Source organism: Stigmatopora nigra, chromosome 11 (assembly GCF_051989575.1).
Source record: "Stigmatopora nigra isolate UIUO_SnigA chromosome 11, RoL_Snig_1.1, whole genome shotgun sequence".
NCBI lineage: Eukaryota > Metazoa > Chordata > Actinopteri > Syngnathiformes > Syngnathidae > Stigmatopora > Stigmatopora nigra.
In genome coordinates this window covers 4,717,996-4,735,485 of record NC_135518.1, presented here as the reverse complement: position 1 = coordinate 4,735,485, position 17,490 = coordinate 4,717,996, and the positions used below count along the sequence as shown (strand labels likewise).

The 17,490-nt window shown below is 40.6% G+C and overlaps 1 protein-coding gene across 1 annotated transcript; it reads left to right on the top strand.

Moving 5' to 3' along the window:
• The first annotated feature begins 2,682 nt into the window (after positions 1 to 2,682).
• Positions 2,683 to 16,975, top strand: irs2b (insulin receptor substrate 2b). The gene is made up of 2 exons (XM_077727871.1): positions 2,683 to 6,020; positions 14,341 to 16,975. Exons 1-2 carry the CDS (start codon positions 2,855 to 2,857, stop codon positions 14,343 to 14,345), a joined length of 3,171 nt encoding a protein of 1,056 aa, XP_077583997.1. The 5' UTR covers positions 2,683 to 2,854; the 3' UTR covers positions 14,346 to 16,975.
• Positions 16,976 to 17,490: the final 515 nt, after the last annotated feature.

The following is a 17,490-nucleotide window of genomic DNA, read 5'->3' as shown; positions in this document are numbered from 1 at the left end:
GTTTTTTTGTACATTACAATGATGTCATTTTGTCAAATAACGAGATTTATGCATAATTCCTGAGGGAATTCAGGTTTTTTGTATAAACCCTGAATTGAAACATCTTTTCAGATGCTCTGAATTAACAAATTGGCCATTGAATGAAAGCGATGTCACTTCCATTTGGACTGGGAGGGTTGGCAGCCAATGAATGACATCCCTACTAGTCAAAAATTAATTTGACATTTATAGTCGTCAGTAGCAGCCAGGCTTAAATGTTTTGTTGTTTAATCTATTGTGGTGTAATAGAAAGAACAAATTCTAATCTGTGTCATTCGTTTTCCAAATAATTCTTGACTATATATATATTTTAAAAAGATACATTCATATATGAACACTACATTTTTAATGTAATGTTTACACTTAAAAACCATACTACTGAAAATCGAAATATTTTTGGAATTCTTGACTATATATATATTTTAAAAAGATACATTCATATATGAACACTACATTTTTAATGTAATGTTTACACTTAAAAACCATACTACTGAAAATCGAAATATTTTTGGAACAATGATAAAATAAAATAAAACCTGAAAATATTACATACATTGTTCATCCAATTATCAACACAATAGACTTTTTTTAAATAAAAAATAATATAATAAAAAATAAAAATGATAATAATAAAAATATTATATGAAATAAATTAAAAAAACAAAAACAAAAATGTAATGCATACAAAAAAACCTCTTTTAAAGTTGAATAATATACAAACCAAAAAGACATTTTAAAGTCAATGAAAACTGGAAAAAAAAAGTCCATTCTGAGATTACTTATCATCTTATTGTGACGATACTACATTGAGAAATGATTATTTCTTGGTGGCATAATTGACCTGCAGTGGGCACGATAATGGACCTCGCCTCTGAAAAGGAAAAAAAAATGCTTTCTTTGGTGCTGAGCCAGCATTATAGCATCTCGATGAAAATTGGAACCTAATGTGGAGGGGGGTTGGGCTGCCTCGTATAAGGGGATGGCTCTGTTTTTACAACAACCCTACGTGCCATTGTTTACATTGAAGCATGTATTGCTTCTTGTTTGTGAAGTTTGCATTTTCTCTTCATTCTCATTCCAAAGACAGCCCAGTACCCAGCGGGCTTCTTCACTTCCTGTGTGCGCACACTGCCAGCCTCTGACGCATGGATATTCCTGACATCATCACGCTCTGTTTTTTCTTTTCCAACACCCACAACCATATTTGGAATATGCCTCCGCTTTGAAAACAAACTATGATCTGTAATGTGAAAAATTGGGGTCACTTGCATAATTCCAAATTTGGAACACTGCAAAGACAATAATAAACAAAAAAAAAAACTGTTCCATTTGAACTGGGAGGAATGGCAGTGATCGAAAGATCTGGTATGATTTTCAATTGTACAGGAGATAATATTGTAATTATAATTGGGAGGGGACAGTTTCATTGGGAGCTTAATATTTATTAATATTAGAGAAAGATTGATTGCTGGGGATACAGAAACATTAGATATATAGATAATCAAAAATGGTGAGCTATTAAAGGACTCATAGTCAAGATAAAAATCTAATGGTATGATATTATAATTTTATTTCTCATACTTTTTTGCTGCAAGATCGTTTTTTCAAGGAGTCAAGCTTCCGCAATCAACTTCTGGTGTTGCAAAAGCCAGGGCCATGGGTTAGGCTTAGTATATTCATATTATATTAATACCTTATACAAGTATATTCGTATGATGTACAGCAGTGGTTAGCATTGTTTGTGCCAAAATCTACCTTCCAACCTCATAAAATTTTAATATTATTTAAGAATATAGCCACATTTTCAGTAAAATAATTGTACTCACCAAAAATATTTTTTATTTCTACACAAATTCCATCCTCCTTTATTTCCTACAGAAGATTTCAACAATTTCATCTATATTATATAATTAACATCAGTCTATGGCTCATGCTATATATTATCTTCATTCATTCATTCATTCATTTACTGAACCGCTCTATCCTCACGAGTGTCGAGGGGGTGCTGGAGCCTATCCGGTGGCCAGTCGATCGCAGAGCACGAGGAGACGGACAACCATTCACAGACACTCATACCTAGGGGAAATTTAGAGTTTCCAATCTGCCTACCATGCATGTTTTTCCACAATGTGGGAGAAACCAGAGTACCTGGAGAAAACCCATGCAGGCCCGGGGCGAGGATGCAAATATTATCAATTTTTTTGTTCAAACACCGTTAGTAGCCAGATGTTTCATCTGTATTTTGTGCAAACTTGAAAGATGATTTTATTTGTCTGACAAAATTAGCTCGCTCTCTTGAGTGAGCCACCTAGCCACCTAGACAAATTGAGAGGTATTTAGGGTGATCAAAGTGCCTTAATGACGCAAAATGGGGGCAGTATTGGCACAGCCAAATGCTGGCCGCGCTATAAATAAGTAAACGGATCCGTGACAAGGCTCGAATAGGTCGGAAGGGGGCAGAGTGACGATGGTAGGAGGCTTTCCTCCCCCCTTCGCATTCACACTCAATCCACCAATGAGCCCAATGAGCTGAGCACGCCCCGCCCACTTACCGTGTGCGTATTTTTTTTCCTCGCTTTTTTCCCTCCCCTTCCCTTTCCCCCTCCTCACCCTCCTCCTTTGAGTGTGTAAATGGTCACATGTTGTTTCCCCTCCCCAGTCCGGACACCAGCACTAGCAGGGGCAGCAGCAGACATGTGTTATTTATCGCTCAGCCGGGGGAGGATTGAAGCGTAACAAAAAAAGGACTTGCCGCACGTCCCTTGATTCTTCGTCGTCTTCTTCCTTCTCTTCGTGTAAGTGTTCGAAGAGTGAAATGGCAAGTCCGCCGAGCGACGCCGGCCCCCCACTCCCGGCCGCCGGCGTGAAGAAGTGTGGCTACCTACGGAAGCACAAACATGGACACAAGCGGTTCTTCGTGCTCCGGGAACCTGCCGAGGGCTCTCCTGCCCGGCTGGAGTACTACGAAAGTGAGAAGAAATGGAGGAACAAGTCCGCCGCCAAGAGGGTCATTCCGCTGGACTGCTGCCTGAATGTCAACAAGAGAGCGGACGCAAAACACAAATACCTCATAGCGCTCTACACCAAGGACGAGTACTTTGCCGTGGCCGCCGATAGCGAGGGAGAGCAGGAGGGCTGGTACCGCGGGCTGACAGATTTAATCACTGAGGGGAGAGAGTTCGACGGCTCGGCGTCCAACTCCGCATCCTCGTTGGTGGGCTTTGACGAGGCGAGCTACGGAGTGATCACTCCGGTCAATGCCGCCTACAAGGAAGTATGGCAGGTTAACATGAAGTCCAAAGGCTTGGGGCAGAGTAGAAATCTAACTGGGGTCTACAGGCTCTGCTTATCCACTCGGACTATTAGTTTCGTCAAGCTCAACACGGAGGTGGCCTCGGTTATTTTACAGCTCATGAATATCCGGAGGTGCGGCCACTCTGACAGCTTCTTCTTCATCGAGGTGGGTCGATCTGCGGCAACCGGACCCGGCGAGCTTTGGATGCAAGCCGACGATTCGGTGGTGGCGCAGAACATCCACGAAACCATCCTGGAAGCCATGAAGTCTATGAAGGAGTTGTCGGAATTTCGCCCCAGGAGCAAAAGCCAGTCGTCGGGTACCAACCCCATCTCTGTGCCCACCAGGCGGCACCTCAACCACCCTCCCCCGAGCCAGACCGGTCTCCTCCGGAGGTCGCGCACCGACAGCATGGCCACGACCTCGCCCGTGGGGAAATTCTCTTCCTGTAGGATACGCACGGCCAGCGAGGGTGACGGCACTATGACACGCCCTATGTCGGTGAACGGGAGCCCCCTCAGTCCGGGGGTCCACCGCACCCTGTTGAGTAGGTCTCACACCATCACGGTTCGCCCATGTCGGACGTTCGAATCTTCCTCCCTGCAACACAGTAAGTCCATATCTATGCCTCTGTCTCATTCTCCTTCGATGAACGCCCCCAGCCTCGCAAGCCTGTCCTCATGTCCGGATGGCAGTGCGCCACGTCCCTCTAGCTGCAGTGCCTCCTTTTCGGGCTCCCCGAGTGACGCTGGTTTCATATCGTGCGAGGAGTACGGCTCCAGCCCCGCGTACGGTAGCAATACGCCTGAATCTCTCCGTGCGGACACTCCCCCCTCTCGGGACGGTAGCAGGCTTGATGGCTACATGGTGATGGAACAACAGAACCATCGGTGGTTACCGGAGTTGGACAAGGCTTATCGGAAGCGTACATACTCCTTGACAACTCCCCGCCAGCAGAGGTGTCTCCCACAAGTGTCTTCGGCTTCTCTGGACGAGTACACCCTAATGAGGGCCACTTACACCAGTGGCAGCCAGACTTCTCGCAGGTGCCTCACAGCCTCTCCAAAAGGCATGTATCCAGATGAGTGCAGGGACCTCCAGGCTGGTTCGAAGTGTCCTCAGGGTGATAGTGGTTACATGCCTATGATGCCGGGCGTGGCACAAAATGAATCGGGAGCCAAGAATGACCCTTACATGCCTATGAGCCCCATGTGCGTCTCTGCTCCGAAGCAGATCATCAATCCCCGATCTCACCCCTCCTTTGCTGCAGGGCAGGCCCTGCAAACCGACTCCCCGGGCAGCGTTTCCCTCGAGGATAATGGCTACATGCGCATGTGGTGTGGAATCAAAATGTCAATGGAGAGCAATGACGGAAAACTAACTAACGGAGAGTATCTGAACATGTCTCCTGTCGACCATCTGTTAGCATTCATACCCCGAGACCATGTCCATAGTTCTTGTGGAGGAGAGCAACAACACAGACCGCTTTATTCTTATTCTTCACTTAAAGGGCAATTGCAGCGCAACGGCTCCTCTGACACAGACCAATATGTGGTGATGTGTTTACAGAGACAGCGAATAGAAGAGGAGTCCAACTACTGTCCCGCCTCATTGGGAGATTCTGTGACATCGGGCACCCCCTCACCCTCATCCACCATCCCTCCTATTAGAGGAGCTCGGAGTGACGGAGGTCTACTGCACAGGAACAGGGCGTGTCGACCCACCCGCCTGGCTCTGGATGCCGTCAGAACCTTACCGTGCATGAGTGAACACCCGCTCCCCTCCGAGCCTCGCAGCCCAGGGGAATATATTAACATTGACTTTAGCGGCGTGTCTAGTGACGTGGTGGCATCCGAAAGATCCGAAGATTCAAAGGACGCAGACGCGGGGTCACCACCGCTCTCTGACTATGTCAATGTGGACCTCGCCTCCCCTAAAAGTGCATTCTCTCCACCAGGAGAATGTATAATTCGGAAGGAACACGATAAAGGGGCAGAAGCACAAGCAAAGGAGATGGTAGATGAATATCCTCTTCAGCATCACTTGAGTCCAACGTGTCAGCCGTCTGCAGCAAAAGACGACTACACCGAGATGACGTTTGGTCCTTTCGGCACCGATGCCAACGCCTCCCTCCCCGCCAGCCCGGCTACGTGTGTCCAACGACTGAGTCTCGATAGCAGCCTCGTGGCTGATGAGGTACCAGCAGCACCGGTGGATTCTTTTCTGCTCAGCGGACCTACCCTGAGTGTCCCACTCGCAGATCCGCACCGAGGGGCCAAAGTCATCCGTGCAGACCCTCAAGGACGTCGGCGGCACAGCTCCGAGACCTTCTCCTCTACCACCACGGTCACACCGGTGTGCCCATCCTTTGCCCACGACACCAAACGCCACAGTTCGGCCTCAGTGGAAAATGTTTCCCACAGCGCGCGGGGTTCGGAGGGATCTGACGAGGACTACAGCGGTGGCACTTCCATGTGCAGGGAGACATCTGCGGGTTATCAAAACGGACTCAACTGTATTGCCTTAAACTTGATGGAGAGCACCCTCGGGGGGTGCCGGTTAGGGGGCTGTGACGGACTCCTGAGATTCAAAAGCGCCTGCGGATGCAAGGAGGGCATGAATGGCTTCAACTCTAGCCCTTATGCCAGTCTAGGATTCAAGGAGACGGCCGCCGCCGCTGTGAAAGGTGAGTGCCACTACATGTGCTATATGCGCTTTCATTCAGGATGCTTTCATTCATGAAGGGAGTGGTGTCATTACTAGAGCAGGATCTGTCGTAGCGCTTGTGTGTACTCTACAAATTGACTCGTGGTTGCTATGCAGCGCCAGGCTCATTTTCATTCCCGAGTTGTGAAAAACTGTGAGAGCATAGTGTTCCAGCCCGCAGCGTCGTCACTGACTCTAATCTCAAAGCTGTTCAATCCAAATGGATTTTTATGCGAATAATGAAACAGTATTTTGTTGCATTCTTTTTGGCTGACAAGCTACATTATGTAAGACAACATTGGCGAAACATACAGGCCCTAACTTTGTGGCATTTTATGTCACAACCACTAGGAGAAGTTGTTCCAAATGTGGCCGTGAGGTGCTTGAGATGTTTAGATAAGATTAGTCACCGCCTTGTCACACCCATGACACAATGAGAAATTTCACAGGAGTGTGACGTGGTAGAGAGTTGTTTGCTGGGTCTTTCATCTACTTTGTGCTTCGCGGAAACTCAAAATCAATCTAGAATGCTTCTTACTCTTTCTAATGTCAACACTCATGCTTCAGACGTCTATGTTTTCTTATTATTGGCCACTGTTGGATCTCATACACTGTAGACCACCTTAGAGTTCCATCTTCGTATTACACACTGGCAAAATTCAAGTAACCACACTGGCCAAAGAATTGTCATTTTATACCTTGGTGAAAAGAGAGATTATTGGTCATCTGTTTAGTTCTATAAAGTTTATTTGTTGGGTCGTCTTTCTGGGAAAAAACAGTTGTCATCAATCAGCAATATCACCTTTCACCTCATTCTCTGTGCTATTGCATCACTGGCTTTTCACGCAACTCTCAGGGAAGGTATTTTTTTTTACACGGATAGCTGACCTAACAGCGGCATGTCAGAAGTCACTGTTCTCTGGAAAAGGTGAAGTATTTTTAACCCATTCGTTGCCATTGTCTATAGTAGATTTTGTATATATATATATATATATATATATATATATATATATATATATATATATATATATATATATATATATATATATATATATATATATATATATATATATATATATATATATATATATATATATATATATATATATATATATATATATATATATATATATATACAAAATCTACTATAGACAATGGCAACGAATGGGTTAAAAATACTTCACCTTTTCCAGAGAACAGTGACTTCTGACATGCCGCTGTTAGGTGACGCTTCTCGTGGCACTCTGTGCAAGTCATTGGGTTCCCCAGAAAAACAAGTGAGTCAGTTGTTTATCAATTGTCAGGTACTGGGTTTCAGGACTGGAATGCGGGGCAGTGTGCAAAGGTTGCTGGGAGAGGTGAATGCTCACTTGTTTTTGTAACCTGCCAGGATGGAAGACTCGGAAGGGGGATGGGATTTTCTATTTTTTTATTTTTACTACGAATAACTCCACAAATTTGCTCTGACCCCGATTGGTTGTATGAACATTTATGATTTGACCTCTAACATTTACTGGCTACCTTTCTACATTGAAGTGGTTGTTTTTGTTTTTTCATTCCCCTTTTACCATACTTACTCTATAAGTATTTTCTAAATACAGTTTGGAGAAGATTTTGACCCCCAAAGTTCCTTTATACAGATTTTAAGTGCAATTGTGAGCTTAAAAATAGCAGTACCACTGCCAATACCACTACCAATACCAATACCACTCCCACTCCCACTACCCATACCACTACCACTACTACTACCACTACTACGACTACTACTACCACTACTACCACTACTACCACCACTACTCCTACTTCTACTACCACCAATACTACTATACTACTATTTCTTCCAAATGATGGCTTCTCCGTGATCAAGGAGGAGATGAGGCGTTGTCTCCCGCAAGCTTGACCACATTTTCTTGTTATCACTGACTGAGCCCATAGTTTACATTCCCTTCAGTGCTGCAGTTTGAAAGCTAGGAACTTAAATCCCGTGTCCTCATTTGGCATTTGCAGTCACCCCTGTGGGGGTGAAAGGAAGGGAGGGGGTTGGCGAGGCAGTTGCTGTTCTAAAATTCAACACACATGTCAATGAATATGAGGAGGGGGGTGCATTCTATGGGGCTATATATGGACTTTCTTCTTTCTGTTGGCTGTGGTTAACTTTGAATGGGTGTGGGCGTTGATTGTAAAGCTGCCATAAACCAGTGTTTTCATAGTTGGTTAATAACTGAGTATTTCTGAGCTTTTGAGATTTTTGTTACTAAGAACTGGGAAAAGTTGGACTATGAAAATCATGTTAAAAATTAATAAATGTGAAGACTTTAAAAATATATTTATATATATTTAAACAATGCTTGTCACTATTTCTTCATTTAAAATGATTAACTTTCTTATTCTTCCTTCAGTAATTTTAAGTACAAGAAAAAACCTGCATTTTTTTCCCGAGCATATTTACATTTTAGTTATTGGGTATACTGCATTAATTCAGTTTCTGAATCGCTTATCCTCACAAGTTTTGGGGCTGTGCTGGAGCCCAAACCTGCTAACTATGGGCACCAGCCGTGGGACACCCTGAATAAGTGGTTTGCAGGGCACAAGGCCATTTACACTCACAACAATACCTAGGGATATTTAAAGGGCCCAACCAGCCTACTCTCCATGTTTTGGGGACGTGGGTCTGAAACCGTGGTAGCAGGGTGGAAAACCCACACAGGCCCTGGGAGAACATCCAAACTCCACACAGTGAGGACCGACCTAGAATCGAACCCTTGACCCCAGAACTGCTTCCTAATAATCAAGCAAGTTAAAAAGTTTTAAAGCAAGGTATAAAACAAACTTTCTTCAAAAAGCATAATATTCCCATTTTTCTTTTTCAAAATTATATACATCCAAATTAATATTTTAGGTTTTTTTTCCAAATGTATTGAAACATAAATGAATATTATCCTGTTTTTTTTTACTTTGTTTGATAAAATATAAATAAAATATGAATTTAAATAACTCTTAGTTCAACATCTTCAAATATTTAATCGATAGTCAAAATAGTTGTTGATTCATTTAATGATAAATTAGTGGTTATTGGTGGTCAAACTAGTGGATAGGTTGGTTGTTTTGTTGCTGCACCACTACTCTTTAACCCTTCAAGGGCACCCCCCCCCCCCCCACTGCAGTGTCACTTAAGCGACCTTTGAACTCTAGCGAAATGCTGTGATCGTCCCATCACGGAAGCGTGTGGAATACTTGCAGCATATTTCATGTTTGTCCACCTTTCATCTATTTAAGCACCCCCCCCCCCCCCCCCCCAGCTCGCCAATGTTGTAACAGCCGTCTTGGATGGTTACATTTAGGGGACAATCTGACTCACTCCTTCCATGCCTTGCCCAATTTAGCAGATCCACCGTTCCACGTCGTAGTGCGTCTTCCTGTCTGCATATGCGCAGCCGGCAGCAGATGGTCGAGTGTTTGGGGGGGCTGGAGGGGGTTGGATTGAGTCAGGAGTATTTGCACCTGCCCCGCCAAGCAGCACTCACTGGTTATCTGGCTCTTTTAGGGAGGAGAGTGACAATACGCTAATGACCGGCCACCATCTGCCACAACAACAGGGAGAAGGTGGTAGTGAACTATAGTAGAGTAAAGAGGCGAGGAGGAGGAGGAGGGTGTGTTCAAGAAGCCTTTTTCCACCCCTTAACCCCTCCCCCACTGTTATTCTCCGCCTTCTCTCTCCAGGCATCGCTTTCTGTTTTGCAGAAATCATGTGATGCAACCCGCACCAACCCACCAACCCACCCCAGCTTGACACACACATGCTTTATTTGGCACCGGCCATGTTTGCTGTTGTTTTCCATACCTCCAAGGGCCGGTGCCGTTTGGACGCAGAGGCTTTCCTAATGACCCGCTAATCGTGTTTGATGAACTCTTTTAGCGCCATGATCACAAATAGCAGCCCGAGACGGTTGGAGTATGAGATCCCTGTTTTAATGATTTGTTTTCTTTTAAAAAGGCACAGATAATTAACAGTTATATTATTTAAAAGACTGAAATGAAAGTCAATTTATTGAGAGTTTTTATAGATTTTTTTTTAAAGGCCAAGGGAATTAATAGTTATATTATTTAAAAGACTGGACTGAACATCAATTATACAGATTAATTTTTCATTAAAAAGACAGTGTAACACCTTAAATCGGTGGTCAGCGAATCGCAGAGCACAAGGAGACAAACAACCAATAACGCTCACTCATACCTAGGGGCAATTTAGAGTGTCCAATCAGCCTACCATGCATGATTGTGGAATGTGGAAGGAAACCGGAGTATCCGGGGGAAACCCACGCAGGCCCGTGGAGAACATGTAAACACCACACTGGTGGACGTGACCTGGATTCGAACCCAGGACCCCCGATCGCGCTACCGGGCTGCCCCAAACATACGTTAAAGTAAGAATAGCAAAATGGGGAACAACAGAGGAAATAGGTATCGGCCAACATAAGTCTTTCAGATAATTATAGACTAATAAAAACAACAACACAACAGGCAACTCAGTGGTCAGAGATATAAAAAAAAAAACATATAAGTCGCACTTGAGTATTAGCAGCAGGCCCAGCCAAATAATGGAAAAAATGTGATTTATAGTGCGGAAAATACGGTACTAATAAATATATGCTAATTGTCTGCCATTGATCCCAATAGATATACATATATGGGAAAGGGCTTGCAGCAAATGAACCCAGTTAACTTCTTTTTGCTTTTTCTTTTCATGTTTTAGTTTAATAAGTCCAAAGTGTACTTTTGGGGGGGGGGGGGGGGGGTGTTGTTTGATGGCACGCAAGGAAGGAAAAGAACACTTTGTTTCTTGCCCTCACCTGTCCTGTTCGTACACCCGCCCTGCATATTCAGAGGAGAGAGAGAGAGCGATACATAACTCTTGAGAGTACACTAGGGCGGGATGTTCCAGTCACAGATAAAAACAAAGTCAACCCATCCCAAAATTAGCTCGGAGGTAAGAAGGCTTACGTTCGCTTGGGGATTAAACATTGTTGAGCGGCTTGTTTTGTCTCGAGCTGCTGTGTGATGCCAGCCTTTCTCAGCCGACTAGTTTATGCACAACTCTCATTCAAGATAAACTTTGGCTATTTTACTGTATTTCCTTGATCTACTGAAGGGGAAATGACTCATCATTTTTTATCAGTATTGTTACCAGAACATACTCATGTTACCTATTGAGAGTAACGTGCACCAATTGGTCTTCTTTCTGAAAGCAAAATGAATCAATTAGAAAAAGTCATATTTATCCAATGACTCTAAACATCAATTTTTCTATCATTTAGATGTTGCTTTAGCCACAAGAATGCCACATTTGATGGATAATTATTTATATAAGATAAGTGAAATATAAAGAAATAAATTAAGAAGGAACTGATTCCATTTATTAATTTTAATTCAAAAGCAATATTCCCTAACATCATATAAATAAGCATTAATGCATGTTCAACATTTATTTTTTCAGATTAAAATGTCTTTTTAAATAAAATTTAAATATTTCCCCATTACAACTTATATAAATATGTAGAGTTTTCCTAGACATATATAATTATACATAATATTTCTCATTTATATTCTAAAATTAAACCAATTAAATGTTTTCTTTTCCATTCTAAATTTAAAAAAAAAGATGAAAATATTGTTATTTTTTTACATATTTAGTGAATTTTATTTGGTAAATTAAAAGTCAAGTTTTTGCCTTTGACGACCATGTATTTTTCTAGTTTATTAAATTTTTTCGACATTTTTTTCAAACTCAAATTTGTCCAGATAATATTTTGAGCCTTCATTATTTTTAAACATTTTATTAATAAAAACTAAAACAAAAAAACCTGTAAATATTTGTTTACATAGTTTTCTATTAAAGAAAAAAACTAAAAATATTCTTATTTGTTGTTGTATTTAATTTATGAATATTTTAATTTTATATAATAAAAAAACTCATTCATTCTTTCATTTTCTGTACCTACAATCGCCTTTACTGTAACTCATTCACTCTCTCCTCCCAATCTAAATGGTAGATTATCACTGTTGTAAAAACTCATCAGTACGACTTCTTATGTAATATAATAAAAGTTTCCTTCATGATAAATGTCTCTTCCCTGAAACGTGTGCATTGCGGGACAGCTCTTTGAACGATGGTGCTGTTTACGGTTTGGGATGAGGGAGCGGCACCTGTTTTTGCATCTTGCATGGGACAGCCCCGAGGCACGGAAGGTCACAGGTCACGAGGCGCTTGTTGTTTGTGTAGCCCGGCTCTGCCGTAGATCAGGGAGGAGTCCGCCGGCAGGAGGCTGGAATGTAAACACGACATATCCCAGCCTGCTCATCTCGCAGGCAAAGGAGCTGACGTCATTTCGCCTCTTTTTCACTCCACCAAGTTTGGAACTAGAAAGTGCAAACTGTAAACATCTTTCAAAGGCAATTTTCAAGATGATATTTGCATTATATTGCTTGGCAAGATATTCCAAATTGTTCAGTGAAACCCAAGAATGAAGCTAAGGAATTATATATATATTTAAGAATTATTTTGGTTTGGGATTTTTAGAGGAAGAATTAGACCCCGACAAGAGAAAATCACAATACACAATATTAGGGTTATTGATGTTGATGATAATAATACCATTTAAGTTTTTTTTTAAATAATACACATTTAGAGAATCAATTTTGTCTTGAAAGTTCAACTTTAGAAGAGAATTGGGGCAATTTTGAGGTCATTGTTGTCTTTAAACAACATTTGATGAAAGATTTAAACCAATTAAATGTTTTCTTTTCAATTCTAAATTTTAAAAAAAGATGCAAATATTGTTTTTTTTTTTTTTTACATATTTTGTAAATTTTATTTGGTAAATTAAAAGTCAAGTTTTTCCCTTTGACAACCGTGCATTTTTCTAGTTTATTAAATTTTTTCGACATTTTTTCAAACTCAAAATTGTCCATTAATCGTGGCTGTTAAGTTTATGATAAAAATAATTTAAAAAATACATATTTTTGTTCAAATCTCTCTTCAATGTCTTGCAATTAACCATTCATTCCACATGCTTTTTTTTCTCCTCATCACCTCGTGCTCGTCTTCTTTTGGTCCAGCAATCCCATGACCTCACCACATTCCCGTTCCTCTCGGTCAGGTTGATTCAGTTACCGCAGTTTTTCCACCTCTCACTTTTTTTTGCCTCCTAATGAACCCAAGCAATCATTAGACCATTTGAACTCAATTTTCCCCAATGAGTCATCCATCGCTCCTCAAAAAAAAATGACACAATTCCCATATTTTTCTATTTTTTTGTCGCTTCAGAGTGGAAAACAGGAAAACAAAGTGTGTGTCTTTATAGTAGGAGTGTTGTGGGGAGGGGGGTCCACTGAGTCTGAATGAAAGGTTTGTTTTAGAGAATGAACGATCACATCCAGCTTTGTGAAAACAGCTCTTGTTCGCCTCCGGGGGGGACGACAAACGGGGTGGGAGGACAAAAATGTGGCCAGCCGTGTGTGCGTATGCACGGTGGTGGGCTGACACTTCCGCTGCGGTTTGATAGCTGCATGCAAATGAAAGCTCACAAACAAGTGCGTGGGGGTCAAAGTTCATCTGTGTTTTCCACTGGGACAGAAAGCGACACTGTGGCGGCGACTGCATGAATGAGGAGGAAGGAAAAGTGGGAGGAGCATTTATTTGGGGTACTTGGGGTACCTGTGTTTTATGTGAAAAGTCACTGAATAATAAAGGGTTTTTATTGTATTCCAGTGGAAGTGTTGTTGTTAGTGTGTCGGCCTCACAGTTGTGAGATGGAGGGTTCAATCCCAGGTCTGGACTTTATGTGGAGTTTGCATGTTGTTGTGTGGGTTTTCACTGGGTACTTTGGTTTCATCCCATCCCAAAAACACAGGCAGGTTGAATGCTCTAAATTAAATGGTTGTACAGTTGTGAAATTGAGGGTTCAATCCCAGGTCTGGACTTTATATGGAGTTTGCATGTTGTTGTGTGGGTTTTCACTGGGTACTTTGGTTTTCTCCCAAAAACAAAGGTGGGCTGAACACTCTAAATTAAATGGTTGTACAGTTGTGAGATTGAGGGTTCAATCCCAGGTCTGGACTTTATATGGAGTTTGCATGTTGTTGTGTGGGTTTTCACTGGGTACTTTGGTTTTCTCCCAAAAACAAAGGTGGGTTGAACGCTTTAAATTAAATGGTTGTTCATTAACATGGAAAATGTTCACAGAAAAAATAGCTGACTTACTTTGTTCTAATTATTTCTTTTTTTTTTTTGCTTCTTTCAGAATGAAGGCCACTGGCTCCGCCCCCTCCGCTGCTTCCGAGTGATGTGGGACGCTGCCCATATGTCTTTTGACCCTTTCTCGCCAATACTGTGGCTACAAGGGGACTTGACCTTTGGCCCCGAATCTTCCCTCGGCGCCGTCCGTCGAAGCTGCTGGACTTAAAAACAAAACAAAACAATGTCAAACCAACTATTAATGCTTGGTAATTATTGTATTTAACTGATTACATGACCTATTGTATCATTTCACAGATGTATTATTTTGTTTGACATTATTAACTCTGGCTGCCATTGACAGCGATAGATTTCTAAAACATTTGAAATGGGAGATTTGGTTATGATTTAGCCAATGTTACTCTCCCTTTTTAAATAGATTGGACGGCTACTCGTGACAAAATCATTTCAATTAATAGCAAAAAAGATGGACGACCCAAGACTGGATGTCTATCATTGTCAATGGCATGGCACTGAAAGAGTTCATAAAGTTTAAAAAGACACAAACCAAACCTGGAGATCACATGCAACAAAAAAAAGAGAAGAAAAAAATCCATACAAAATATTTATTTATTTAACATAGATGTATATGCATTTGGTAACGCGTTTTCCAAATGTGTAAATATCTATGAATATTAAAGGTGGCATTTAGGTACATATTTAAAAAATAAACTTGTTTAAAAAAACCTACCTCAACAAAACAAACAAACAAACAAAACACAGGTTGGTTTAACCCCCATAGTTGATATAATTATGTAAAATGAAATATTTATTTTCAGATTTTTTTATTTTTATTTTAGACACCAATCCAAAGCCTTAATCTTACCCCTTGTTGGGCTGTTTTGTTCGGACCTAGCAACCCTTCACACAAGAGCCGATCCGCAAAGAATGAGCCACTCTGAGATTTCCATGGTACATTTACGATTAAACCACGGACAAAAAATATATCTATTTATTGACAATTTTTAAGAAACAATGATGTTATATTAAAACACCACACAGGTACAGCCTTGGTTTGCTAGAGCCAAACTTTCAGAACCTCCAAAATAGTTGGTACCTGATCACTATCAGAAGTTATGACTAAAAAGAATGTTACAAGTTCTTTGTCTTAACTAGGGATGGGCATTTTGATTGAATTTGATCGATTGTGACCAATTATTTTATGGCCTTTGGCCACATTTTGACAAAAAAAAATGTTACCTGAACCCGAAATGAAGCTCAATAAATAAAAACAAATTCCTAAATAAATATAAAACATTTATTGAAGAAAGATGTCCCCTATTTCATCGATTTTTTTTATTTACATTGTAAAATATTTTATTTTTTTTGTTCATTTTAAAGTCAACTAATTGATCATCAACACCAGAATCCGAAAAATATTCTAAAATGTTAATTAAAACCTCAATTTTTTTTCTTATCAACCTCCAATTATGGTCATCAAAACTTTTAGTTGGGTATTTTTCCCCCCCTCACCATATCTTTAGGCTGGAAAAACAAACAAAAAACTACAAAAACCAAAATATAAACTCATTCTCAGAACTTTCATTGAATGATCGTCTTTAATAGCCATTGGCCATTGTTTGTTTTTATTATTTTTGTCACGTTCTTTAGTGTCGATCAAAAAGATACCACCAAAATGCCCACCCCTGGTCTTAACTGGACCGCACAAATACACTCACATGGATGCCTCCTGACGGTGCCGGTTTTTCCAATCAGACGCCGTGGTTTTTTGGACGTACGGTCTTGCACTTGCAAACTCGTCTAGATTGTAACACGAGACACGTTGAATGTAGTACACATCGTGTTCCAAGGTTGGGTACGACGCCTCCTAAGCAAGCGCCACAGTGAAAACGAGTCAAAAGCTAAAAAACGACATCTACTACTACTACTACTAGTCCACAAGCGTGATTGCTGTTTTTCTGGATTCACTGGTACTTCAAGATTGTATATAGAGTGACTTTACCACAACAAACAACTTTAAGTTGAAGAACATGCTGTTGTTATTGTACATAGTTTGTGTTGGAGTGAGACAACAAAAGCACTAATTAAGTTATATGCGATTTCACCTTTCCCCTCCTCTTTTTTTAAATAAATAATTTAATAACAGATGGGCTAATATTTTAAAAAATGAAAAAAATACAAATAAAAAATGATGCCACAATTTTTTTATAATGCTATAACTGCAAATTTTTCAAAAAAAAATAAAAATTTCATACCTGACCTAAATGATTGTTAGGTACAAATGGCATATATGCAATATTTACACTATTGAAAAAAAGTTTACTCACCACCAAATGTACAAATATTATGTTTGTGAATGCTTAAATTTCAGATTTTTTGTTTGTTTGTTTGTCGCGGTTTGTATATGTTTGTTTTTCTTACAAATTGAGCCCATTTTGGTGTTTTTGAGCAGTGTTTTGCATTCAAGTTATGTTATATCTTCATCAAAAGCATCTGAAGGTTATTGTTGGGTGGGCCTTGGCTTACTTTGCTGTTTTTCTTTTTTTCTTTGTAAATATTTCCCATCCTGCATATTAATGTGATGCGACTAAGAGATGATAATTTAAATTTACGTCTTTGCTTTAGATGGTATGAATTCTTTGTAGACACATGGAATAAATATCAATATTATTTAAGAAATATTGAGTTCTCTTGATTTTTCTTCCATTTCATCTTTCACCCAAAAAATTAAGGGTTTCCATATAAATAAAAAAAAAATCCTAAGGGTTGGAAAAAGTCATTTGTTTTGGTAGTTAATAAAACAACAACAATAATTATATTAACTCTTTGGTCATCAGTAAATAAACGTAAATTCAATCCAAGTTGAAATGGATTCCACTGGCAGAATACCGATTTGTCAATTGGCATTGAAACAATTAATTCCTTATTCATTTTGTTTCGCAAATCCACATTTATTGGTACGGCACTCAAAATGTTCATTTGTTTCTTTGATTAATTTCAACCTGGGTTCCCTTTGTTATTGTTTGGCCCCACAAACCCCGCCCCCCGCCTCATTCATTAAGCAGAATGTTCCGAGAGTCTCTGAAGGTGGGCGGGATTAAAACGCCAGTGAGATCGACGCTCCTGCACACTTAAACGTAGGCCGTGGGCTTATTCCTTCCTACAGTCACCATAATTAAAATGCTAATTAAGGCTG

What these genes read in the sequence shown, in the direction of transcription:
- irs2b (XM_077727871.1), top strand. Translation starts at nt 2,855, where the DNA reads ATGGCAAGTCCGCCGAGCGACGCCGGCCCCCCACTCCCGGCCGCCGGC.